At 34.8% G+C, this 17,538-nt stretch overlaps 1 protein-coding gene across 1 annotated transcript in view; it reads left to right on the top strand.

Annotated features, from left to right (window-relative positions):
* pde4ba (phosphodiesterase 4B, cAMP-specific a) overlaps positions 1 to 17,538 on the top strand; it is a 167,032-nt gene that overhangs the window by 43,522 nt on the left and 105,972 nt on the right. The window contains exon 3 of the mRNA XM_084426774.1: positions 12,814 to 13,052. Within this exon, the coding sequence (XP_084282900.1) occupies positions 12,814 to 13,052 (239 nt within the window). The remainder of the gene's footprint in view (positions 1 to 12,813; positions 13,053 to 17,538) is intronic.

The following is a 17,538-nucleotide window of genomic DNA, read 5'->3' as shown; positions in this document are numbered from 1 at the left end:
TATTAACAAACTCCATAGATTTTTATATCCAACTATATCTATACTGAAAAACATGGCGAATGTAGTAAATCCAGTTTATATTCATATACACAGCGGGGCTAGTTGTAACACACATGGTTTAAAACGTTCCACACATGCTTGCATGACAAAACTTGGTGTATTTACTAGTTGCCATATCAGCACTATAGAGATTTAAAAAAAAAATTTTTTTTATAAAACAATCTTTGGAAGATATCACTGAACATTTATTTAACCATAGCAAAAGTACATTTCTCACTGAAGTAGATTTTTCATCTCTGTTTTTGTGTTAATTTAAAATTCAACAAATCTGATATTATTTTAATCTTATATCTGTTATTTAACCAGCAGAAGACACGAGCAGGGTTTAAATTAGTTGCGCAGGTGCAGGGGCACAACCCTATTAGAACTATGTTATTCTATAGCCTACTTTTATAAAATCTATTGAGGAACCCTGAGAAATAGATTGATTAAGACTGAAAGTCAATGTTCAGAAATTATTAATTATTATTGTTTTGAACTATGCTGAGGTGCGTTTCCCGAACAACGACGTAACTCGCTGCTTAACTACCATAGTACGAAGCATCATTGAAGAAATCAACTAGCTAGTCACGACTGTTTCCCGAAACCTATTGTCACAAAGTGGTTGTTCAACCCACGTTAGTTTATGACGTCAAGCATGTGGTGGAGTAATAACTTCTTTTAATGAATCTGTTTGAGATCGCATTAACGCTAGATGTTTTGCTATAAATTACAGACATGGCATCTGAGGACTATTTCTCATTTTTCTCAGTTATTTTGCTTTATTTCCAGATTCAATCATAGGCTCGTTCTTACATAGAAGAGCATAGTTCGCACATGCACAGTCTTCAAAAACAGTGCTTTAAATCTCTTAACAAACTAAAAGATGTAAATGACATTTGTATGTATTCTAAATAAAAGACAGGTTGTACTCAATGTCAGCTTGCTTATTTTGCTCAAGATAAGGATTTATTTAGTCCACATGTCATGCAAACTAGAAACTATGCCTCTAACCACAGGTGGAGAGCTGTCGTTCCAACTACACAACTTTGCGATGCTGTTTGCGAATGTTCGCTAAAGTCTTTTTTTTAAACGCACCCCTGTGTTTTGCGTGTTTTTGTTGTCAAACTCAATTTTTTTGTCATTTTTTATTATTAAAAAGGTAATAATTGTATTTTATTAATAACATATTTTTAGTTTGTCTTGTATATTTTTTTTTATTAGATCAGATATCATTTTAATCTGTCATATGGTCGTTACAATGTGCCCATCTATTGGGCATGTCGTCACATTTTACTTCCATTCTTTCAGGGTAAATCAAGAAAAAAGTATACACTGTATTAAAGAAACAAAACCACATAATTGTAATAGACGTGTGAAATTAATGTGGAAAAGAAATTCCCTGAACCCCAAGTGGATTTACACAAACTGAGAAAGTCAAAAAGTGTTAGGTTGTGCCCCGCTCTCCCTAAAAAAAAGATGGTTCTTTAAAGGTTCTTTACACGTAGTAACAGTTATATTTAGATTGTATCATTCTGAAGAACTATATTCTGAAATGGTTCTTTGTGTCAAAGTTTAGGGTTCTTTTTGTTTTTCAAATCTGTAACTGTCAAAGGCACCTCATTACTGGTTTTCTGGAGCTAATGCAGCTATACAACTACACAGGCTGTCAACAAACAGCAGGTAAATGATTTGTTTCTTAAAATGTTTTAAATTTTAAAGGTATAGTGGAGGATTTTCTTTTTCCGGGTGGATCATCAAGACTATTGGTCCTCCTATTTGTCAATCATTCTGGTGATATGTTTACGTAAGGCCGTCGTACGTGCTCGTCCCTAGGTAGTTTTCGCTTTCTGCGCATGCGCACTTTCATGTGTATATGTGTGGTGAGCCGTTTATATACTGTCTATGGTGGTGAGCTACGGTTTCAGCCATTCATTGAAGCTCGCCGTTCTCACCGGGTTTTTTCAAAATGTCTGAGGGTCGCAAGAGAAAAAGTGTCTACGAATTGTATGACAAGAAGAGAAAGGCCTCTGAAGAAAGAAACAAGACCAGAGTGTTTTTGGGAGAATATTTCACACGCTGGCGTGCGCTAAAAGCACAGGTTGGGCTTCCCACTGATGCCTCAGTCGCGAAGTTTCTACTCGACAGGTAAAGTTTGGCATGCTATTTGGAGAAATCCATTTAAAATCACTGCTAGTAAAAGTTAATGTAAGCTATGATTAGCGATGCTAGCCCTGGCACAAGTCACGCACCGACAGCAACTTGTAAACAGAGCGTGCACGAGGAGAACTAGGCTCGTGCATGCTCTCTCGTGCACACGTTTAATAGGCGTTCCCTCTCGGGAGCAGGTAGAGTGTTGCACGTGCATTTTTTCAAAAAGTGGAGAGGGCGGTTCTTTTCTAAAATTTGGGAAAATCCTCCACTATACCTTTAACTTTAAAAATTGTAACTGGTTTCCTATCAGTCATGTCTTTTTCTCTTTTTAGTTTAACAGAACATATAAGTGTGAGCAGCTCTGTTCAATTAGGGACACTCATCTCTTCTCCACAAAGTAACAGAGATATTGAATTTCTGATCCATATTGTTAGAATTTTTAATTATTACTTTATGCCTAAACACCCAGTCACAAGAAAACATTAAAGCTATCATGACTTTATATCCCTTTTTTCTTTTAACACCATTTTTGCTAATTTTGGCCTTTATTAATATAATTGTTTTTACATAATCAATTGGAAGAGACAAACTTTGACTCAATTGTGTATTTCAGATGCTGTCCCGTATCATAACCTCATTATCTGCAGAGAGAAATTGTCACTCAGAATACACACAAGGACATAAAGACATCATATTTACATATATATAGAGCATTGTAAAGATATTTCACTGGAACTTCATTATCTGTATCATGTTTTTGCTACAATTTGCCATGTCAATAAAAAGTAAAAGTAATTGACACAACGTCCTTTTTTAATATGTAAAACCCAAACAGAGGAAACAAAAAATTATAAGACCAGGCAGATAGAGGACTAAAGAAAAAACAATATTCATAAATAATATATACAAATAATGTTAATAATACTAATATAATTAATATGAAGATACTAATATTAATGAAGATAAATTATTATTAAAAAGGTTATTTATAACAGCATTAAGGTATAGCACTTTCAAAGCATTGTTCTTTATGGAACCTTATTAAAAGGGTTCTATTTATTACCAAAAACGATTATGCTATTGTTACAAGCCAAAGAACCCTAATTTGGTACTGTGTAGAACCTTTTTTTCTTAAAGGTGCAGTATGTAATATTGACAGCTAGTGGCTGTAATGGGTTCTGCAGTCCAAATTCAAAATATTAGGAGAGTGTTGTTAAAATTGACAACCAGACTTCAGAGAATCTTTCTGCACAGGTTTAATTCTGATCGGGCAAAAAAACCTAGGACTAGCTCACAAAAGTAGGTTTTCGTGGACACTTCAGCCTGTGACAAATGGTTAATGAGTTCTGAGCCATTACATACTTTTGATCACAGTGGCGCCACCATCAGGTCGATTGGGGTGAGCCTTGGTGACAGACAGGGTGGGTATACTACCTTCCCTCAAAGTTTCAAGTTCTTACTTGGAAATTCTATCAATTACTAGGGTTTCAGCATACACTTGAACCCCCAATAATAAAGCAAAAGCATTCAGTAAGCACCAGCAAGGATATGATGCTATTAAATGCCCTTTAGTGTTGTAATAGGCCTAGCCCCACAAGTTACTTGAGCAACATAAGTAATATATATTGCCCCCAATTATCCAATTATTTTTGGCCATAGCCATATTCTTTAACATCGATGGGGCCAACAGATGCTCTTTCCAAGCGTAGATCTGAGGAACAAATGATTAGTGAGAACTAAAGCCATGTATGACAATAAGTTATCAAGAGTTAGGCCAAACCTGTAAGCAGTTGATCACTTCCACTTCTGATGCTGCAAGTTGTGTCACAGCAGCCACACACCTGGTCAGAATCATCTGCAGACACCCACCTGACAAAACAAACCCTCAATTAAGTTAAAGCAACTAATTCACCTGTACACTTATCTAGCAGGCAACAGGATGTGATAGGATAGCAAATTGTTCCCAGAAATCAAAGTGAATATTGCATTTAAAGACAAAAGCAGCAAAAACACACACACACAAAAAAAAAAACACATGAAAGTCCCTGCTGAAGGAACTGCATTTAAAGTCTTTTAAACATGTAGGGTTGGTATATGGAGGGTTGTGGAGAGTAAGACTTATACAGATATTTCTACAATTTGTCCACATAATGGAGATCTGTTTTCAGATGAAACCTTCCCCTTGAATTGGTTCTAGTAAAGAGAGAGTGTGTAGGAGTGCTTTTTTTTGTCTTAGCATCTAGAGCTCTGCAGCTCTGACTGTTTAGATGAGAAATTTAGCAGATGCTATCCACAATGTTCCTCTTCATAACATGGAGCTCTTTTCACTTCTGAGAGTTTTTCTCGTGGTCCCTGACAGATTATGCAGAAATACTCTTCTTCTTTTCTTAGCCTGTACTGATGATATCATTTGCTGGCAAAAGTTTCCTTTGCTTTCTAGCCAGTGTTGGTCTGCTATCAAACACCTTCAGCTGCCCACATATCTTCCCATCACACTTACTATCACTGTGTTGGACAGCACAGCACACAACATTGTTGTGAATTGTCTTACATGCACAAAGCTGTATTAAACTTGTATACTGGTATAATTGCGACTTTTTATCTTACAATTGATGTAAATGCGTAATTGTGAGAATGTTTTATTGAATTATATATATAAATATATAAAGGGTGTTTCCTCCGAGGAGGCAAGGGATGTAGTGCCTCCTTAAAACAATTGGATTAAAAAACAATCCACAGTACAAAAATAAAACAACGCAAACATTATGGAATATGGCATTAAAAGTGTATATATTGATCCTTGTTCAGTTAATTATCTACAGTGGTTGCACAATGAAACTGAAAACTTAAAAATGCTGCCTTAGGAGGACGCATTTCAAGGTAGGAAGGCATCAAGGCACGTCTGAATCCAGTGTTAGCTTCACTTCCGGTCTCCTGAGATATCTTCATCTGATTGATTTTTGAAGGCAGTATAGATGTATCCTTCGCTGTCTTTGATATCCCATGACCCTTTGCGTTCCATTTGGTGACAGTTGAGCTAGAAAAAGAAAGATGGCATCTGAGAGTTATGGTTGCTGGTCAGTTTTTACTACTGGTCAGTAAATTACTACTTCAGTAATTCAATATTTGTTTAGTTCTCAACAAAGCTCGCTCTATTTTGCTGTAAATCATCAAACTGTTATGCTGCCCCAGTAGTCTGTCCAAAATCAGTTTTGTGACGTACCTTTGTGTGCAAACGCTGCCTGCAGAGTCACTGCCTATAAGGCAGCTAGGCAAGTTTTCGGATACAGCTATAATGTTGGAGTTTTTACACATATGCTTGTTGGCCAATCTTCACTAATTTTACATTCCATCAGTAAGAGCAGAGTTTGAAGGTTGAATTAGCAGAGCAATGGCACAGCTGTAAAATATTGCAATCCACACAACATAATTAGGAGACATATCAGAGTTTAAAAGTGGACACATTTTTGGTGCGCGTCTCGCTGACTCATCTGTGACCAGGACAGCAAGTCTTTGTGGTGTATCAAGAGCTGTGGTATCCTGGGTAATGCCAGCATACCACCACATAGGATGAACCACATCCAACAGGAGTAACTGTCGACGCAAGATGAAGCTGTCTGAAAGGGATGTTCAGGTACTAACCCTGATTGCATCCAAAACACACACACACACACACACACACACACACACTATGGCAAGCCGTTTTAACATTTAATCATTTTAACCGACTAGTCTCTATTTTCATGCTACTAGTACTTATTTTTTAGATACTAGTCTCTATTCCATTAAGTACTAGTACTTATTCATTAGCTACTAGTGCTTATTCTTTAGGTACTAGTGCCTATTCTTTAGATACTAGTACTTATTCATTAGATACTAGTACTTATTCATTAGATACTAGTACCTATTAAATAGATACTAGTACTTATTCATTAGATACTAGTACTTATTCATTAGATACTAGTTCTTATTTATTAGATACTAGTACTTATTCATTAGATACTAGTACCTATTAAATAGATACTAGTACTTATTCATCAGATACTAGTACTTATTCCAATAGTGACTAGTAACTATTCTTTTGTTACTAGTAACAAATATTTTTTTTTGCCATTGACTTCTATGGGGATCTGTCATTCAGATATCAACTATTCAGTTCTGACTAGTATGTATTCCAATTGTGACTAGTACATATATATTAGATACTAGTTCTTATTCAGTAGATACTAGTTCTTATTCATTAGATACTAGTTCTTATTTATTAGATACTAGTACTTATTCATTAGATACTAGTTCTTATTTATTAGATACTAGTACTTATTCATTAGATACTAGTACTTATTCATTAGATACTAGTACTTATTCATTAGATACTAGTACTTATTCAATAGATACTAGTACTTATTCATTAGATACTAGTACTTATTCATTAGATACTAGTACCTATTAATTAGATACTAGTACTTAGAAATTAGCTACTAATACTTATTCAATAGATACTAGTACCTATTTATTAGATACTAGTATTTATTCCGAATGTTACTAGTAAGATTTTTTATTTTACTAGTCACAACTGCTTTTTTACTCGTCTTATGTTATGACTAGTCAGAACGGCCACTGGATAGTTCAATTAAAAATCTTACTAGTAAAATCCAAAATCTTACTAGTAACATTTGGAATAAATACTAGTATCTAATAAATAGTTACTAGTATCTATTCAATAAGTACTAGTAGCTAATTTATAAGTACTAGTATCTAATTAATAGGTACTAGTATCTAATGAATAAGTACTAGTATCTAATGAATAAGTACTAGTATCTATTGAATAAGTACTAGTATCTAATGAATAAGTACTAGTATCTATTTAATAGGTACTAGTATCTATTTAAGAGGTACTAGTATCTAATGACTTAGTACTAGTATTTATTGAATACATACTAGTATCTAGTAATAGGTACTAGTATCTAAAAAATAAGTACTAGTACCTAACAAATAACTACTAGTATCTAATATATATGTACTAGTCACAATTGGAATACATACTAGTCAGAACTGAATAGTTGATATCTGAATGACAGATCCCCATAGAAGTCAATGGCAAAAAAATTTTTTTGTTACTAGTAACAAAAGAATAGTTACTAGTCACTATTGGAATAAGTACTAGTATCTAATGAATAAGTACTAGTATCTATTTAATAGGTACTAGTATCTAATGAATAAGTACTAGTATCTAATAATAAGTACTAGTAACTAATGAATAAGTACTAGTATCTAATAAATAAGAACTAGTATCTAATGAATAAGTACTAGTATCTAATGAATAAGTACTAGTATCTATTTAACCCTCTGATGGTTTATGGGGTCTTTTGGGACCCCAAATGACTTTTACTCAAATTAAAAAAAAATTTCCCTTTGTCCAAATGGTATGAAACCTTCTACGGCTCTCAACACTTTCTAGATCTACAAAAAAAAAATTAAATTGGAATGATATGTGACCCTGCCTGTGAAAACCCAGCTAAAGTCATTTTTTTGTGATTCAATGTTTTCTACATAAAATCATCCTACATAATGTAAAGAACATTCTGTGAAAATATAACCTTGATATCTTTAATATTGACTGAGTAAGGCCATGTCAAAGATTTGCTAAAGTTCGGGCTCAGAAAATCATATTTTTGAGAAATTCCAATTTAAAAAAAAGTCATTTGTTAAAACTGCAACACAATTGATCCATAGTTATCCTGCATATGTGCCTTATAACACATTAAAGCTGAGATTCTCCCCTTTTTAGTGATACATGACACATCAGTGGAAAAATTCTTAAAGTTTTGTAAAACAGGTCTATTTATTATGATGTGCATGTCCAAAAAGCTAAAAGCATAAACACATTGAAACGAATGGGGGTACCACAAGAGCTTGATCGTAGCAACAATTACCATGTCAATTCAGTGGAATGATTTGTATAACTTTATTAGTAAAATGTAATATCAGTGAAATGTCAATAATATATAAATTAAATAACATAACATTTCTCATTCTCTTACTGGCCCACGGTGTAATTGAGTAAAAAAAAAAAAAAAAAAAAATTTTTCAAGGGATAGTTCACCCAAAAATTATTTACTCATACTCACCCTCGTGTTATTCTGATCCTGTATACAGTAAGTTTCTTGCTTCTGTTAATAATAAGATATTTTAAAGAATGTTGGTAATGAGACAGTTGACGGCACCCATTGACTTCCATAGGTGCCGCCAACTGTCTGGTTATCAACATTCTTTAAAATATCTTATTATTAACAGAAGCAAGAAACTTATACAGGATCAGAATAACATGAGGGTGAGTATGAGTAAATCATTTTTGGGTGACCTATCCCTTTAACAGGTCAGTTTCAAACTTTGTACACATTCTAAAATTGTCTAGATGCAAAATAAAATCCTGAGTGACAGCAACTCTCCCTCCTTGAAAAATAAAGAACACTTTTCCCCATTTAATTGAAATACTTGCAGTTGCAAGAGAAACTGATTTTCAGTTTCACATCTGGACTTCCAGCATGGTGTTGGTGCTGGTGTTCCCTATTCATGTTCGCCAGACAAATAGCTTGGGGTTCAATCACCAAAACTGGCTTGTCCTCCTCATCATGTTGGTCACTGCCTGAAAAAGCAAAGATCATTTTTTTCAATTCAAAGCAAGATACCTAAAAACATGATTGCGTAACATGCAAGAATTGGAAGTGGGTTTAATTACACATTTAAAATGGATAATGAAGCATTTTATATGAAAATATCAGAAAATATTTTTTCTGTTTAGTCAGACTGGATCTGATTAATTGAGGGGAGGGCATAGGAATAAGAAACAGCCTATAGGTGGTAAGCAGACTTCAATTCAGAGTGTAGCCTAATGAGACAAATAAACATCATGCCATAAACGTAATTAATTTAAACTGACTCAATCCCCATCAACAAATGTAATAAACATTTAAATCCACTATTTTTGCATCACAGATATGTGTTAGCATTACATTCGCTGGACACTGACAGTATACATTTACATATTTAGCATAAAAAAAACTTACCGTCAAATTCCTCGTCAGTTTCGTCAAAGAATGTGTCCTGTTCATCATCACAATCATCCTCCAGAAAATAATCCGCAATAAAACCGGTTAAATCATAATTTGGGGCAATTCCACCGAGATTAATATCAAGCAAGCTGTTTAGGCAAGCAGCTATTTTTCCGTTCATGCTGTGCTCATACTTCGGTGTCGCCGGCGAAGCCATGGCCATGTCAGATGTCAAAACAACGCATTAACGTTGCCATCCAGCAAATAACACGTAGCAGGCCAAAAAATGTCTTTCAAATAAGTTTAATATTATTGGCAGAATACCAAGCTACAAAACAAATAAGCAGTTCTTAAAATATTGGCTATGACAAGAAAAAATCACCACAGACATCTAAACGCGGCTGACATCTCTCTTTTTTTTCCATTGTGTTGACCTGATTACCGGCGCTCGCGGATTGATATTAAAGTCTGTTTTTACTCTTTCTAATAGAAAAGACACAGAAAAGAAGTTCCTGAACCGAATGGCATACGAATCAGCAGTGTTGTTGCGCGAAATAAACCCAGAGCCGATTGAAATCAATGTTTAGGAAGCCCACGTCCGTTTTTTTTTTTTGCGCAAAAGTACAACATATAGTGTCAATAAAATCATTAATTTCAGTATTTATCATGTTATAAATGAAAATGTAAGTATTGCATCTCAAAACTATTGGTATAATCTATCATTTACAGCAATAAACGCACATGGACTATTTTGGTCATTTTTATGGCTATGACTACTTTGACGCTCGTTAACTCATAATTCGATTCTGCGACTTTAGCCGGGGTTTCACAGGCGGGGTCACATATCTGTTTTTATGTTGGCGTGACAAAAATTGTGACACTCGTGGTCTTCGGGGTCTCTGGAGACCCCGCAATCAAAATAGACACAATTCATCATCAAAATCAGAAACAACGCAGAACACATCGACAGAAATGGCACAAATTAAGTGGCACACTTCCACCAATGCAAAAAACATCCACAATGCTAAATTATATTGCTCACAACACGCGTGTACACACACACACACACACACACACACACACACACACACACACACACACACATATAGAGGAATACATTTTTGAGACTATAAAAACTGTTCTCTTATCATTTGTAAAATAAAATCATCCAAAATGCAGTACCACCACAAAAATAAATTTGTGACACTGACACATTGAAAATGTGCACACACACACACACACACATTTGTAAGGCTATAATTTGTCAAATAAAATCATCCAAAATGCAGAACCAACACAAATATAAAGTGGTGACACTGACACAGACAATGTGTACTCACACACTTTCTCTCTCTCTCTCTCTCTCTCTCTCTCTCTCTCTCACACACACACACACACACACACACACAGGAACATTTGTAAGGCTATAATTTGTCAAATAAAATTATCCAAAATGCAGTACCACCACAAAAATAAATTGGTGACACTGACACATTGAAAATGTAAACACACACACACATACACGCATACACACACACAGGAACATTTGTAAGGCTATAATTTGTCAAATAAAATTATCCAAAATGCAGAACCACTACAAATATAAAGTGGTGTGGTGACACTGGCACATCGACAATGTGTACTCACACACTCTCTCTCTCTCTTTATCTCTCAGACACACACACACACACACACACACACACACACACACACACACACACAAACACACACACACAATTGTGTGTGTGTCTAGAATCTAGAATTAGATTAAAAATAAATGATTGAAATAAATGATAAAATCTTAAGACTCCAACATTTCTCTTTGTAACATTTTGTTCAGGTTTGGTTCTAATCATAATGTAACATTATTGAAAAACTGGGTTTTTTTGGTACAAAAAAATGCTAAACTTTGACAATATTTTTTTATTTTTGTTATAATTGTGATTTTATAATATTTAGATATGAATCCAACTGAATCCAACTTGTGAAAAGATATATTTCAGGTAGTCTAATAGCAAATAGCATATACTGGAGCTCTATAGCCATATAGTGGTTAAAATTATTATTTTTTATTTTAAAACTGCATTTTCCAAAAAATGGGCAAAATTTTTACATTAAACCATTTAAAATTATCCATGTTATCCCCATGAATGAAAGTTAGAAATCTGGGTCTTTTATAAAGTGAATTTTACATCAAATGCTGTTTTTTTGTAAAAAGGCTATTTAAATATTTATTTATTTATTTATTTATAGAAATTTAAAAAATATCATAAATTCTCCAAAAACTGCACAGATGTTGAGTAAAAACATTAACAAACAGAATAAAATTACATTTGTAAAAAAAAAAACTATTATCTTGTTACAAAATTAAATGTTATTGTCTGGGGTCTCTAGAGACCCCAAAAACCTCAAGTGTAGACATAAATAAAGACCATCAGAGGGTTAATAGGTACTAGTATCTAATGAATAAGTACTAGTATCTAATGAATAAGTACTAGTATCTATTGAATAAGTACTAGTACCTAAAGAATAAGCACTAGTATCTAAAGAATAGGCACTAGTACCTAAAGAATAAGCACTAGTAGCTAATGAATAAGTACTAGTACTTAATGGAATAGATACTAGTATCTAAAAAATAAGTACTAGTAGCATGAAAATAGAGACTAGTCGGTTTAAATGATTAAATGTTAAAACGGCTTGCCATACACACACACACACACACACACACACACAGCTGCCCAAATCATTGCAGAATTAAATATGCACCTTGCCTCTCCTGTTTCCACCAAAATTGGTCATTGGGAGCTTCATTTGTTTGTGTCTGACTACAGGCCGTGTGTATGTTTGATTTTGTGTGCACCTTGTGAGGATGACTAAATTGAAAGAAGCATTCGCTTGCTATGATTTTGAAGTGCTCACAAACTTACAGTCTGGTAAGGTAATGGGAAATTTATTTACAGCGACTACAGCATCAATCAGTCAATGCAAAGTATTTCTCATATCTCAGATCTGTGGGGGAGTTTTATTTTTATTTTATTTGTTGCTATTCGTTTTCCTTACAAAATGTACAATGGAAGTATCATAGTAAGATGTTGGTTTTAGGTGGTAGCACTTTGCTAACCAGAATGCATTTCTCATGGATTTTCATGGCACTGTAAAATACCTAAAACAATACCACTTCCAAAAAACACAACATTACCATATACATTTTTTTGCTTGTTTGTTAGTGTTGTAACACGATTTAATATAGGCTATTAGACTGAAGATTTATCTGACACGCCTTAACCAAATATGTGAAATATTAATTCCAACTATTTAGTTCGATTCTTCTACATTTAGAACGTATGTGTTTGTAGAACAGACTTCTATTACATGTCATTTTATATGTACAGTCTTTATAAGAAATATTTCAATTGAATGTTAAGTGAAAGGCGATGATGCCCTCTAGTGGTATGAAATACTTTCCAACGTCTGCTCATGCAGTTATTGCCATACCATTCATTCAGTTCTGTATCTACTGAAAGGAATTCCCATCTTTAGCCTCTCCTTTCACTCTCTCTTTCTCCAGGACAGCAAAGAGCCTCCAGACTGCAGACTAAGTGAATCTTTCACCTCTACTGGTTGCACGCTGGGGGTAGACCTACACAGGAGGAGGCGTCGGTTCTCTGGGAACCTACAGTTGCCTCCTTTATCATGGCGGCAGGCGGAGAGGTCACGCAGTCCGGATGACGAGTTCATGGCAAGACCAACTACCCTGCCCTTCATCACACCCCCTCGCATTGACATCACACCTGTGGACTCTGAATGGTGAGTCCATCTCAATCAGCTCCTATCATTGCTCCTCCAATTTCAGAAATCTGATTATCTTAAAAATCATGTGTGTAAAATGTCTGATGTTAGGGAACTTTCTCCAATCCCGGTTTAAAACACTGTGGTTCTGTGGCAATTTGAGCTTGACAATTGAAATGTTTGTAAACGATCATTAATTCTTTTTGCATAGATAAGCTTTATATTATATAAGCCTATATATACACTACCGTTCAAAAGTTTGGGATTAGTAAAACGTTTTTAGTCTTTTATGCTTACCAAAGCTGCAGTTATTTGACCAAAGATACAGTAAAAAAGAAATCTGTAAAATATTAGTACAATTTGAAACAACTGTTTTCTTTTTTAATATTTAACATTTTATTTTTGTGATAACAGCTGAATTTTTAGCATCATTACTCCAGTCTTCAGTGTCACATTATCCTTCAGAAATCATTATAATATGCTGATTTAGTGCTTAAGAAACATTTCTTATTATTATTATTATTATTGTGCTGTTTAATATTTTTGTGGTACACTTTTTTAGGAATCTTACATGGATAGAAAGTTCAAAAGAACTGTCTGAAATAGAAAAGTTTGTCACTTTCAAACAACTTGATGCATCCTTAAAGGATTTATTAAAAAATCTTACTGACCCCAAACTGTTATACAGTAGTGCACATTACTTATATAAGCATTTAAAAAAATGGCCATGTCGGCTGTACAAGTCGGGTTGTTGTAGAATTATCAACAACACAGTCTGCATAGCCCTTAGTGTCACTATTTAGTCATCTATTTGTTTAGTTTCATTTTCATGGACTTTTAATTTGCTTGTCATTACTTCCTGTTGTCTTTGTTCACATTTCCCACCACTAGTTTGTTACCATGGATATTCATTTAATCATCACAGCTGTTCGTATTTGAGTTCGTTATTATTGTACTTAAGTTCCTGTGTTTCCTCAGTTCATTGGTGGTTATTGTTTGTGTGTAGATGCGCTGCTACATTGCATTGGATTAGTTTCTCATTAAAACGCATTCATTTTGAATTTCTTGACTCATCTTTGGAATTTACAAAACTGTGACACTTAGATGAAACCGGTTGAAAAGCATGTGTAAAAACTCATTATTTTTTGTTTTGGCAGTTTCTTTTGCTTTCTGGTCAGTAAATTATTCATGACCTTATAAAATATCTTGAGAGGAGTTGTGCTCATGACAGTTCTCAATATCAAAAAGTTTAGAGTATGAAGGCTTATGCTGTATATACATTTAAATATTTGTTGCCAGTCAATCACTGCATTGCCGTTGGACATTTTACAACATTAGCACTGTTATTTTCCTGTTTGTTAATGTGAAGCTGCTTTGAAATCTACAATCTATTGTACAAAGCACTGTCTGAATAAATGTCTTGACTTGGCTTAACTTACTGATCATGGTTTTGACTTTGGATCACGGAATGGATCATGCACATAAATGTTTTCAGAAAACCAAATTGGCCAGTTAAGAATTATCATTAGAATGGCGCAGAAATTACACATTTAAAACAATGGTATTTAATTGCACTGGCATTTAATTTGCACAAAGATTTTTCTTCAATAAAACATAAATTAAATGCAGTCTGTGGCTGTTTTGGCTTATATGACTGTTGCTTTCGTAGTAGCTGTTTCTGAAGTTGATTCTCAATTTTTTTTTTCAGTGTGTTACAATGTTCCTTGACAACATTCAGATTTGAATGATATGAATAGTATTGAACTGGAAGTTGCTGTAGATGTGTAGAAATGTCTGGAAAGCTGGTAAATAGAACACACATTTTGTACAGAGCATTGAATAATTAGAAATCTCCTTAAATGTCTTGTTTGGTCTTAACATCTGAAATATGCTTTACATATAGCCTAAAATTATGTAAATCTCAAACTGCTGCATGATGGAAGATGAACTCTATTAATTTTGCACGCAGCACACTGGTGATTTAAGCTGCAGCTGCTCAGTGTTGTTGCCATGAGGCGAGAGAAATCTGTCTGGTTGCAGATGGCTACACAGCAACAGCTGGTTTATAATCATCAATCGATCATTCATCAATCAATTTGTCTGGTAAAAAAGACGTGATTTGACATCAGAGTTGCAATAGTCTGATCACCCCAAAGCAAATTCACTATGAGACCAAAAAACATTTGTGCTTAGATACTTATAGTACTTGATAAGTTTAGTCAAGTTTGGGGGTTTCTATCTGCCTAAAATGATCTGTTTTGCTTTATGCATTGGATAAATATTTACCATTTGATTACATTTATTACGTTTGTAGTTGTTATTGTTTGCCAGTGGAGGGCAGCATTGAGACTAAAATACATCATGCCACCTATTCTCAGATGTGTCTGCGTGTGACACCTTTAGTAGTCCTCATGCACATTCATCAGTCTGCCCCCATCCAAAAACACTGCAGACCCATAAAATATATCAATGTAGGCCATTTGGTTGCATGCCTCTTTCAAATGTATGGCAGGTACTATACGGTTATCCGGACCACACCTGACCACACGTGACCACAACCGCTCTTGGTTGGTCGTAACCCCAATGACGGGTAGGTTTAGGGGCGGGGTTGGGGTAGGTCATCACATGTGGTCCGGATAACCGTGTATAGTACCGTATGGCAAATTGAGGTTATACTGGACAAAAGCTATATTATACTATACATTCTGGTTTGTCTCAGAATGTTTTTTTAAAGGAATAGTTCACCTAGCAACACAAGAGGTGAATGATCTAGGTGCATATTCTTTTGAGGATATTTTCAGTGAATTGTTTGATCAGGATAACACAACATATTACTGGATTATCATTAAGAATTTACTTAAATTTCAGTCTGTTTGTCACACAAATATATTGTATGACAAGTTATACGGGCCTTTTTTATGATACTTTAATGGTGCTTTTTGTTGTTGTTGCCATTTTGGCTCGAGTCATCCTTATATGGGAAAGTTGGCCAGAACTTCATATTTTCAAAAAATCATATTTTGTGTTCCAAAGTAAGTCAAGTGAGTTTATAACAATATGAGAGTAAGTAAATAATGAGTTGTCAGTTTTCATCTGTTCTTAAAGTGAGAATTTCACAGTCTAACTGGTTAAGACAGTATTGATGGCACTGCAGCATATGTGAGCCACAAAAATATACTACTCCCTTTTTAACTTCTATACAGGTTCATATGTAAGCATGAACCTGTGCAGAAGCTGTGTAACCACACACACACACAGATGAATACACTCACCCTGGAAAGCATTCATTATTTTCCTGCTATCTCACACTCTTGCATTTCTGCTCTTGTTAGAGCTGTCTGTTTGATGTGTGTGTCAGGAGAATCGGAAGACAAGGTTTAGGGAAAGTGCTATATTTGGAGCACAATTATTTTTCTGCTGACGTGAATCTGTTGCAGATTGATTTGGGCGCTCCCAGGTGGCTTGTGGGATAGCTTTATGGGCCAGGCATAAACAATGATGCTGGAGGACAAGACACTACAGGGCACTGAGCTGTCTTCCAAGTGAATTCATCAGTGACTTCACCCACTTTCAGGATCGAGCACTCTTTTATGTGCGTGTGTTCATGAGAGTAGAGAAAAAAAGAATAATTCTGACATCACGTCACACAGATTCATTCAGAAATGCAATTATAGAAGACTCCAGGGCAGATCTCCTCACGCTTTTAGAGGCCAGGTCGAGGTCTGTGCGTCCTAATCTGTCGCTTCCTGTACTATAAATGACTGGATGATGTAAGAACACATCTGTCTTTGTGAAGTTTAGTCAATTGTCTTAAAGCAATATTTCATATATTTAATAAACATGTTGTGTGAAACCTGCATGACTTTGTTGTCAGAGGAACACAAAAGGAGAAGTTTAGCAGAATGTTGAAGCTACTCTTTTAATGACAATAATAATTTGTACATTGATGTAAACACCTTTACAAAATTACTCACTCTCACTGTCATTTTAAACCTGTATGAAAAAAAAAATGTCTTTGAAAAATGTCTCAGTGTTGTTGTTTTTTCCCATACAGTGGAATCAATGGCATTTTATAATTGCAAAATCAATTAAAACAATAGAAGTCTATGGAATGTACCCATTTAGATAGCGAAGTAAATGTGTGTCTGTTGTTCTTTCCCGGTCTGTTATTTTCTCATTTCTCAGTGGCCTTTCTTGCGGAAGATTAGAATTGTCTTTCTCAAAGGCTTTTTGATTTTGTCTGGTGTCTTTCAAAGCTTTTGGTGAAGGATTTTGAGACATCTCCTTTCATATTACGCTTCACCTGAAAATGGCAGAGGAGCCATCAGACAAGAGTCAGGATGAAGGATGGCTGGGACTCACTCGCTCGCTCACTCACTCACTTGCTGTATCATTAGAACTTGATCATACCACTGGTCATAGTCACACATATTGTGTGTGCGCAAATAATTTTGTTGGATTACTTTGGCATCAAGTTTTTGACTTTCAAGCTCGATTTGTGCTT

The sequence above is a fragment of the Rutilus rutilus genome (assembly GCF_951802725.1).
Source record: "Rutilus rutilus genome assembly, chromosome: 12".
NCBI lineage: Eukaryota > Metazoa > Chordata > Actinopteri > Cypriniformes > Leuciscidae > Rutilus > Rutilus rutilus.
Note: the sequence above shows the minus strand (reverse complement) of the source record. Positions and strands in the feature narration are given on the sequence as shown.